Source organism: Microcaecilia unicolor, chromosome 4, assembly GCF_901765095.1.
Source record: "Microcaecilia unicolor chromosome 4, aMicUni1.1, whole genome shotgun sequence".
Taxonomy (NCBI): domain Eukaryota; kingdom Metazoa; phylum Chordata; class Amphibia; order Gymnophiona; family Siphonopidae; genus Microcaecilia; species Microcaecilia unicolor.
The window spans coordinates 294,226,156-294,237,199 of NC_044034.1; the positions used below are offsets into that span (position 1 = coordinate 294,226,156).

At 43.0% G+C, this 11,044-nt stretch overlaps 1 protein-coding gene across 1 annotated transcript in view; it reads right to left on the minus strand.

The window, feature by feature from the left end:
* LOC115469706 (melanin-concentrating hormone receptor 1-like) overlaps positions 1-8,053 on the minus strand; it is a 55,792-nt gene extending 47,739 nt beyond the window's left edge. The window contains exon 1 of the mRNA XM_030202492.1: positions 7,506-8,053. Within this exon, the coding sequence (XP_030058352.1) occupies positions 7,506-8,053 (548 nt within the window). The remainder of the gene's footprint in view (positions 1-7,505) is intronic.
* Between the last annotated feature and the right edge of the window lie 2,991 nt (positions 8,054-11,044).

Here is an 11,044-nt window from a genome sequence, read left to right on the forward strand (position 1 = left end):
GGAAAAGCACCATGGGAATAGAGCCTACCAACTAACAACATCGTGAGCATTTAACACAAGCTAGTGGAATCACGGAGCCCAATACCCTACACCCACCACAATGCATTGCTGATGTGACTCTGCAGTGCCCTTAACAGAAAAGGTGTTGCACTCACCCGAGACCCACATCAGAACCAGGGAAAGGCTGTCAGAGGATAGAACACATTCTGCTGTCATGGAGGTGGGTACGGCATTTGAGGCTGGCATACAGGCTGGCAAAAAAAGTTTGTAAAATGGGGGTTTTTTGGTGGGAGGGGTTAGTGACCACTGGGGGAGTCAGGGGAGGTCATCCCCGATTCCCTCCGGTGGTCATCTGGTCAGTTGGGGCACTTTTTTGGGACTTGGATCTGAAAAAAAAGGGTCCAAATAAAGCGGACCAAATTCTTGTCAAAAACGCCCTTCTTGTTTCGATTATCAGCTAAAGACGCCCATCTCTCCTCGGCCAATAACCACGCCCCAGTCCTGCCTTCACCACGCCTCTGACATGTTCCCGTCAACTTTGTTCGTTCCTGTGACGGAGTGCAGTTGAAGACGACCAAAATCGGCTTTCGATTATACCGATTTGTTCGCCCACGGGAGAAAGACGCCCATCTCCCGATTTGGGTCGAAATATGGGCCTCTGTCTCTTTCAAAAATAAGCTGGATGGTATCACTTGAGTTGATGGTTTTAGTGCGATAAGCAAGGGTGTTTAAGTCCTTGAGACTAACAGTCTTATGTACAGCGTTACGAGCACTATACATAATTTAAAACAATATAAATTGTATTTCTGCAATGGTGATGGTTTTGTTTAATACTCTCAGTTCATCACTTTTCCCTGCAACTTTGTAATATATCACATAAAGTTGAGGATGATGATGATGATGATGAAAGAAAGTCAAGACAGTGACAGGAGGGAGATATATTGATAGTTAATAGGGCAGGTACAGTCCAGTGAAAGCTTTTCGTGGAGTGGTATGATTATACCACTCCACGAAAAGCTTTCACTGGACCGTACCTGCCCTATTATCTATCAATATATCTCCCTCCTGTCACTGTCTTGACTTTCTTTCATCATCATCCTCAACTTTATGTGATATATTACAAAGTTCAAAAATCTCTAAGCAATTTAGAGAGTCATAAATATAGAAAGAACACAAAAGATATTGGCAAGGGAGAACAAGAGGTAAAAGTTGCAATGCAATACAATACACTGCTAGATTAGCTCTATTTTAAGGAAAAGGGAGGAGACACCAGGAAAGGGGTGAGAATCACAAAAACTCTAATGATTAAGGAGAAGGAAACTAAAGGGAGAAGCCACAAACAAGGCCTCAGCTCATTATACTGAAGAAAAGGCTCGAGTAAAATAATAAGTTATCAGTGCTGTTTTAATTTACTAAAAGAAACTTCAAACAGAATATATAATGGCAATCTATTCCACAGACAGGTGCCACAACTTTAGAACAAGAATGGCAAATAGAACCCAAATGAATCTGCATATGAATTGGAACAACCAGCAAGTGTTATTGTGAAGAATGAAGAGATAGGGACGGAACATAGGGAACAAGGGAATTAAAAAGAAATGGAAGAAGACCAGTGTAGAAGGCCCTATGGGATAGTATAAGAATTTAGAATGGAATACAATATTTATTTATTATGACATTTCTACTCCACATTTTCCCAAGGAAGCTCAGGTTCAATGAGGCTTACATAACAAATTAAGAAGAAGCATGTGACTGGAAGCCAATGTTCTTTGGATAACAATGGTGAAACCCTATTATTTCTCGCTCCCTACAGTAGTTTGACAGAATCATTTTGGACTATCTGATGTCTATGAAGCTGCACCTGAGGTAATCCATATAAAAGGGAATTGCAGTAGTCTAAGCACGACAACACCAATGAATAAAGTAAAAGTCTTGGGTCCTCTCTTACAAAGCCGTGCTACCAATTCCTGGTGCAGCAAAAGAGAGGAAGCCCATTCAATTCCTATGGGCTTCCTCTCATTTGCCGAGCAAGAATCGCTAGCACAGCTTTGTAAAAGAAGTCCATAGTGCCTTTTCAATCAATGGGCCATAATTGTTTTAACAGAAAGAATGACTTCTTCATCATTTCATAGATCTGTAGAGAGAAAGACAAATGACTGTCAAGGATAATTCCTAAAACTTTAATAGATTTTTTTCAAGGGAATCAGTATACCATGAATAGGAGCAGACACTGAGGGTAGAAAATGGTCCACTGAGAAAATCATATGTTGGCATTTTAGAGGATTTAATTTCAGTCCATTGGTAATTAACCAATCAACAATCTTATCAAGGCAGGTAAACACATCTAGCATGAAGGCAGCTGAATGAGATGTAACCAGGAGAAGTAACTGGCTATCATCTACATAGATAAAGAAAATAAAGCCCAGAGATTGAATAAGGAGTGCCAGATGTACCAACTAAACATTAACAAGAATAGGACTGAAAATAGACCCCTGAGGAACACCGCACTGCAGTGGAAGTGAAACAATGATAGAACTAGCCCAGTGAATTTGAAAAGATCTGTTTGACAGATAAGATTGAAACCATTTTAGAACAGAACCTTAAATACTCAGATCAGATGCTGAAGAAGAATAGAGTGGTTCACTAAATCAAAAGCTGCAGTGAGATCCAAAGACAAGAGAAGAGCATTGCTTCCTCTATCAAAATTCAACCTAACAATATCTGAAAGTGCAAGAAAGGTGGATTCTGTCTTGGATACCAGAGATACCAAGTTACCCAGTTCCAGGCTAGAGATTTTGGGACAGGCCTGAACTTCTGACTATCCCTTCCTGGTGCATTATGGGTCATGCAGCACTGGTTTCAATGGGCAAGATCAGGCACTACAAACCCACACTGATGGGTATGGAAGTTCAAAACCAGGACTGGCCAACAGGTCTCCAGTCTGGAATTGGGTAACTTGGCATCTTGGGATATAGAATAGTAACAGAATCTAAATGGGAACATAGTTGTTTGGCCACCAATTTCTCCATAATTTCATCTCAAAGTATTCTTGATTCACTCCAATCTGTCTTTTCTACTGAAATAGCCCTTAGCAAAGTCTCCAGTGACCTGTTGCTGCCTTTACTTGGTCCTTATCCTCCTTGATCTATTCACTGCCTTTGACACTATTGATCACTATTGACCTACTCCTTTGTACTCTGTCCTCACTTGGATTTTGGGACTCTGTTCTGCCTTGGTTTTCTTCTTCGCTCCCCCATTGCATTTTTGACTCATGCTCTGGTAGGTCCTCTTCCACATCTATCCCATTATCAATTGGTGCACCTCAGTGCTCTGTCTTGGGACCTCTTCTCTCTATATACTTGTTCCCTTGATGCTCTGACCTCCTCCCATGGGTTTCTCCAACATCTTTATGCTGATGATTCCTAGATCTACCTCTCCACACTGGAAATTTCACCAGGAAGCCAGGCCCAAACTTCAACTCCCTTGTCTGACATTGCTGCCTGGTAATCCCACTGCCATCTGAAAAATAGCATGGCTAAGATAGAGCTTTTTATCTTTCCCCCTAAATCCCCTCCTCCTGTTACCTTTCCTTATTGTTGTGGATATATCACTGTCATCTTTTACCCCTCTTTCTTTCTGTACACATAGCGAAACACTTCTAAAACCTGTTTATTTTTCTCTCTATAGCATCACCAAAATTGTCCTTTCCCTTCTGAACACACTAGCAAAATCCTTATTCATACTCTCACTGCACAACTTATCTGCCATCAACATCACTACACTCATATAACCTCTCTTCTCAAGTCACTTCATTGTCTCCCTATCTGTTTCTATATACAGCCCAAACTTCTTTGCTGTAAGTGCATGCATTCTGCAGTTCCTCATTACCTCTTTTTTTTTGTATTTATTTTATTTAAGAATGTAATTTCTCCCCTTCATTTTATAATTGTAAACCACTTTGATTTGTCCATCTGGAAGAACAGTATATCAAGTCTTTATTAAACATAAACACTACCTCTCCTCTCCTAGCTCTCCTCACACCTCTCCTCAAGAACTCTACTCATTGGCTAAGTCACTCTATTCTCCACTGCCAACTCCAGACTCTATTCTTTACTACTACTACTACTACTACTACATTATTTATTATCTATAGCACTATTAGATATACAGTAACATAGACATAAAAGACAGCCCTGGCTCCCTTAGAGCATACAATCTATTCAAGACAAACCATTGGTGTTGGATTGGGGTGGGCTACATGGGTCCTGGTCTGACCAAATTTTCATCTAGTGGAACATGGCAGCTTGTTCCTTCTCTCTTGCCTGTCTCTCATCTAGCACCATAAATAAACTTATCTGTGGTGCTGGAAGCAAAGCCAACCGACCGAGAGACAGGCAAAGTGGAAGTGGTGAGAGTGAAGGAACAAGTTCTTGTCATTTTGCAGAAGACTGAGGCACTGGGGGCAGGTGGGAAAAGAGGGCTGATGACGGGGCTAGGGCTGGTGGCTGGGAGAAGGGTCTCTTGCTGGGTTTGGAAAAAAAGGCCAAGTACTGATGGAGGCACTGGGTCTGGGTGAAAGGAGTTGGGGCTGGTATGAGAACTGGAGTTGGGAGAAGGAGACTGATTTTATTTATTTCCAAACACTTGATCTACCGCCGTTCATAAGTACTAGCAGCAAACGTCAGAAAGAAGTCAGAGGTAACAACTGAAGAGGAGGAGTAAAATAAGGAAGAGAAAAGAAAAAAAAGCAGAAAATTGAGGTCTTAGATATTAAATACTTGTTGGAATAGCCAGGTTTTAAGACTTTTTGAAAGTGGGATATGAAGTTTCAGACCTTTTCATGGTTAGTACGTTCCAGAGTTTAGGTGCTGCACATGAAAATGTTGAGTAATATCTAAGCATATAATGGAGGAAGGTAGATGATACTAACAACGCTGGGGTAGGGGTGGGAGAAAGTGGTTTGGGGCTGACATGGGGATGAGAGAAGGCATGTATTACGGCAGGTGCTGGAGGAGGAAGAGGAAGAAGGGTTTGATGCTGGCATTGGGGGAACAGAGTGGGTACATGGGTGAATATTGGGGAAGGAAAAAAGGAGGTATGAGGGAAGGGAGGAATGGTTGCTGGGATGAGAAAGAAACAGAGGGCTATAGAGAGGGTAAGAGATAAAGGGAAAGGACAGGTCTTTGAAGGAAATGAGAGAAGGTGGAAATCGGAGAGGTAAAAAGGAAAATGATATCGGCCAAGACCCATATGGGTGGTAAGATAGAAGAAATAGACTGTAGATGGACAGACTATGAGTGAGAAGGAAGGAGCTAGGGATGGTTAGGGGATGAGAAGCAGAAAAAAGTAGATGAGACCTAGGAGCAGATGAGTATAGGGGGGTGAAAATAGAGGACTATAAAGTGGGCAAAAGATGAGGATAGGAGGCTGGTGAATGAAAGACATAGGTGGGAATGGGAGGAGTGGGGCGATTAATGCAGGAAGTGGAAAACTAATAGCTAAGTGAAAGGTGAAAAGAGGAAGACTGAGGACTGAAGGGAGGAGGAGGAGGAATAAAATCTAGCTATTTATTTATTTAATGGCATATTTTTTCTGCACTATCTTGTAATTCTAGGCGGATTGAAAAATACGTACACAATCCATCATATATATGATAAAAATCAAATACAAAACAATTTCATAGAATAATAGCAGCAAAAACATCATATAATACAGATCAGACTGTGCAGTAGCACCCCTCTTTAAATTTTAAGCTGATTCTTCAAGCCATAAGCCTCCTGGAATAATAATGTTTTCAGTGCAGCCTTGAAATCTGCAATATTATTCATACATCAAATATTTTTAGGCAGTTCGTTCCACAATTATGGTCCCTTTATATAAAATATCAAATTTCAATATTCCCAAGTATATCAGACAAAATGATGGACCTTCCAGGTTTTGAGAGAAAGAGAAACGCAAAGAACGTGAAGGCTGATAAAGACGTAGTGATTTGGCTAATACAGGTGATACTAAATTATGCGATGCTTTAAATATCATTAATGGAATCTTAAAATGCACACGAAATTCGATGGGTAGCCAATGCAAAGCAAAAAACAAAGGAGTGATATGATCATACTTCCAAACAAAACTCTCGCTACTGCATTTTGTGTTGATTGGATGGATTTCAAAAATCTTTTTGAAATCTCTAACAATATCCCATTGCAATAGTCAAAATGGGGCATCATAACACTTTGTATCACTTTTAGAAAGTTACAAGAAGTTTACGGATCTTTCAATCGTCTTATCATTTTCAGTTTATAAAATGCAGTAGTAAGGCAGATCAGAGAAACAGAGAAGAAAATGAAACAGAGACAAATGTAGGGGCAGAAGGGAAGAAGACAGGGAGAGTGAAGAAACAGAAAATAGAAATGGGACCCTGGAAAAAAGACTTAGGTGTAAACAACAAGAGGGATTGGTAAATAGAGACCAAGACCACCCCAATGGGAAAATAAAATGATCAGACGAAAAAGAAATGAAATACTTATTTTCAGTTTTTGGAGAATGAAATATGTCAGCTTTGAAAATGTATATTTCTTGTATTTTGTTCAGTACAAGAGGGAAATACATTTCTGTTTATCTTTCTTCAGTGTTCCAGAGCTCAAAGTCTGGTTTCATGGGTTGTCCATTTCACTTTTTGCCGCCGTATTTGTTTCTAATTTGTAGTCTGTTGTTCTTAACTAAGTGATTATTTGTGTTTTGCATGTACAATCGAGGTAAGGGATTCTGTTAATATGTAGGCTCAGAAAATAACTTAGAAGTCATGGGGACTGGATACCTAAATCTCCTTATCTGGGACAATGAAACCTCATTTTTAATCTCAAGCTTCATCAGCTTCATCACTTAAATTAATACATCTGGATTTGAAAGTTCAGCAGTTGTGTATACCTCATAGCTCTACAGACCTTAAGATTTGAACCCTAAACTACAGCAGGGGCTCTAAGGAACAATTCCTCCAACTGAGCTAGTAAGAAAACAGTATCTATCTTGTCATATCTTCCTTCCCTCTTTAGAGAGGTAGTTATGGGTGGGCCTGGCCTGACCCTGTGCCCACCACTTTAGAACCAGGCCCACTTAGTCAGCAGCAGCAGCACAGGCCAAAGACAGGACAACTAGGGGTGGTGTCATCATCTGCACTGCCTAATTCCCACCCATGTTAACTTCCTGGCTATGTCACTTTCCCTTATTATTCTACTTTGTCATACAGACCAGTGCATTTAGCACAAGAACAAAAATGGGAATAAAGCACCATGCCAAGAACTGTGGATAACTCACGTAATAAATATTGTAAAGAAATAAATTGTAAAGAAATAAGTAAGTCCTTTTTTTCCTAGTTACCAATATCAGTTCAGTACCTTGCAAAGTTTGGCAAATCTATGTTTTCATGGTCTTCATAGCTTCTTCTGTGTTTGTCCCCTTAGCTCCCCAGAGGGTAGAATCTGCTTTCAAGGAAATTAAGGTCAATTTACCTGTCGATACAGAGGACTGTGATGATTGCCACACTGGTGAACTGGTTATTGAGGTCAATAGCAGTGACAGCGCGGCAGAGGAAGTCACCAAAGATCCATCCCTTTTCTTGAATCAGCTGATGGATGATAAAAGGCATCCCCACAAGGAAGAGTAGGTCAGCTACAGCCAGGTTCAGGATGTACATGTCAGACACCAGCTTCTGCTTACAGCTGAGCAGGATGGAAATCACCAGCCCATTGGCTAGCACACCACATCCACAGATGAGGGCATACACCACTGGAAGCACCAGGGAAATGGTGGGACCCAAGAAATCCTCCTCAACAAGTGGTTCATCATAGTCCATGGGAGTGGAGACCAAGGGATCCAGCTCACAGAACCTCAGGGACAAGTTAGAAAGACTCAAGTCAGAAGGCTCAGAGAGGTTCCAGCCCACGCTCATGTCACTGCTTCTGCCAAGCAAGGCCGCAACCAACTCCCCAGGATGTGAAGAGGTGGGATGGTGCTCTTGCAGCTGGCCTGAGAGACTGGAGAGTTCAAACACAGCCATTTTTAAGAGGCACAACCAACACAGTAGTCAACCTGCAGGACTTGGTCAAGTGGGGTTACATTAATCCACCCCCACCAGAAAAATGGAAGGCAATTCATCTTTCCTCTTCTGTGTTACTTGCTGAAATGACACTACCACTTGAAAAGTAAGGCCAAGGATGTGCAGGCACTTTGCTGCCCTTTCTGAGTGTACAAAATAAACTGCCACTTTAAAGTGGCTGAAGGTCACAGAGAAGAAAGCTCTCTGCATAAATTCAAAGTAAGTCTGCTCCAGTGGAAGCATCTGGTCACTCAGCTTCTGCCCATTATATTCAGCATCTGTTCCCTGAAGAAAAGGCAAAGTGTAGGAGCTGGGTACATTGGTGCATGGTGGACCTCAAAGCTACTGAGAAGCTACTGTACCCATCATGGCAGGTCATCTTTACTTCTTCTCCCTATGCAAGATAGAGAAGTGAGGGTTGGTAAGAAATCTGCCTGTTATTAGCCAGACCTCCTCACTACCTGTGGTCTTCCCATAGAGAAAGAGGGGCTGCTGAGAGATAGAGCTGGGGCAGGGCTGCCACAGCAGCCGTGCCGCCTCCCCCCACCCCTAGGGGCAGCTGCCTCCCCCGGCCCCCTTTTCATCCTGTATCTGCTCCTTTCTTGGTCTGTCTCTCTCCTGCTCCTGTATGCCAGGACCCAGGTTATTACATTAACGCAATCACCCGGGTCCCCGATGCACAGGAGCAGGAAAGAGACAGACGCCAGTAACGTGTGTCCCCCCCCCCCCCTTGGAGGCTGGGCCCTGGGAATATCGCCCCCCCCCCCCTTGGCGGCCCTGAGAGAAAGTGTCTATAGTGGGCCTGATTTTAGAACAGGACACCTACGTGGAAAATTCAGAAAGAGGCCTCTTTAAAGAGAGGCTCCTACCTGGTTAAACCCTGCCGAGTGAGCCAGCACCCAATATTCAGTGTCACTTAACCGATTAGTGCCGCTGAATATCACCTCTAACCAGCCATTCCCTAACCAGATAGACTAGGGATGGGCCAGGGGTGGAGTTAAGGTGGAATGGGAAATTAGCTGGTTAGTGGCCCAGTAACTGTCTAAGTAACCGCATAAAGTTAGGACAGCAAAACAGCTGTCCTAACTTTATATGGCAAGTTAACCAGGTCTGAATACCGGCCAGTGCCTGGTTAACTTCTTGGTTGGTGGTCATACCCGGATATTCAATGCTGGGAGCAGTGTATGCCTTGGCATTGAATATCTAGGGGTTAGTTCAGTCCTTGGTTGGAAACGGCTTACTGTCCACTTACCACCATGGGCTAAATATCGACTCCTACACATAAACATTGAAACTCTAGTCCTGCTCTGCCCACACTCTGCACTCAGGAATGACTACAAGCAGCACACATGTAGATATGCACTGCCTTTTCACTACGTGTAGTTACATGTGCATATACTGGCGGAATAATTTTATAAAAGGCCTTTCTTTGTGGAATAAAGCAGTCTTTACATGTGGAAAACGATACCTGGTCAAAAACACCCCGTCAAAAACGCCCAAACACAAAATACCCCCCCCCCCCCAAAACAGACAAAAAAGCCCCCGGCAAATCAGCCCCTGACAAAAGGGCCTGCCCATAATTTGGCCCCTGACAAATGAGCCCCGACAGAAGGGTCTGCCCTCAAGTATTTTACCTGTTCTGCTCCTGCAGCTGCAACTGTGTGTCTTTCTGAGTCTCGCTGCTGCTGTGAGCAGAGGTACAGTATGTCTCCCCTTTGTCACCCCAGTTTCAGTGCTCACTGTCTGGAATGTCTCTCTCTTTCTCCTGCCTGCCCTGAATGGTCCTGCATCTCTCTCATCCTTCCCCCCCCCCCCCCAAATCTCGGCGATACCTCAATGTTCCTGTGGGCCACCAGCAGCATCAACAAGAAAAACAAGCTACTTCAGCCAGCCCTGGAAGCATTCCCTCTGTTGTATCCCACCTCATCTGATACAACTTCCTATGTCCACGTAGACAAGAGATAACAGAGAGAACGCTTCCAGGGCCAGCCGAAGCATCTTGTTCAAACTGCCAGTGGCCCACAGAAATATTGGAGGTGCTAGGGGATGGGGAGGGAGGCCAAGAGGGATACCGGACCATGAAGGGTAGGCAGGAGGGTGAGGAAAACATGCTGGATTATATTGGGAGGTGGGTGGGAAGGTAGGGGGTAAGAGATGCATTTCCTGACCATGGGAAGGGGAGGAAGGGAGAGAGATGCCAGAATGCTGGAAAGGAGGTAGTAGGACAGAGATGACAGAACATGGAGATGGGGAGAGAAAGATGCTGCACTGGAGAGGGAGTTGAAGGAAGAGAGATGAGGGAGTGAAGGATAAAGGGGAAGAAAAGATGCTGGACTCCTCAGGGGAGGGAGACAGAGTTTTTACTATACTTTCTATTTTTGTGAAGGGCTATGGGCTATTTTGTAAGGGACTATTTTGTCAAGGGCTATTATGTTACAAATCTCCATTGTCAGGGCTATTTTGTCCAGGCTATTATGTTAGGGTGCCGTGGAAAACCCTTCATAAAACTACCTCTTACATTTTCAGTGTCCATTGTAGGTAATCAAAGAATGATTATAATCAAAGATTTATACACTGCATCTGATACTTGTACCAGATCAAGAAATGGTGTTTCGTCCAGTCCAAGAGGCAGTTATTATAGGTAGCATGGGCTGAATTCGCAGCTGTGGTATAGCATTATCTGTTAACATGGAATCTTCCTGTCTCCACTAGATGGTGCCTTCTCTCTCTTTTTGTGAAAGGTAAGCAATAATTTCACAACCATCATTTTAGTTAAATCTATGGTTTCACTAGCTCCACACTTATCTGTGACCCCTTTGGGCTTTTTCTTAGATGAAAAAGCATTTCTAGTTTGTATCACAACTGGATAGATTTGGGCTTTCTCTCTTTTCAAGAATAAGCCCCTTTCTCAGCTAATGTTATGCAGTCCTTGTGAAGGGCGATTTTTCTGGA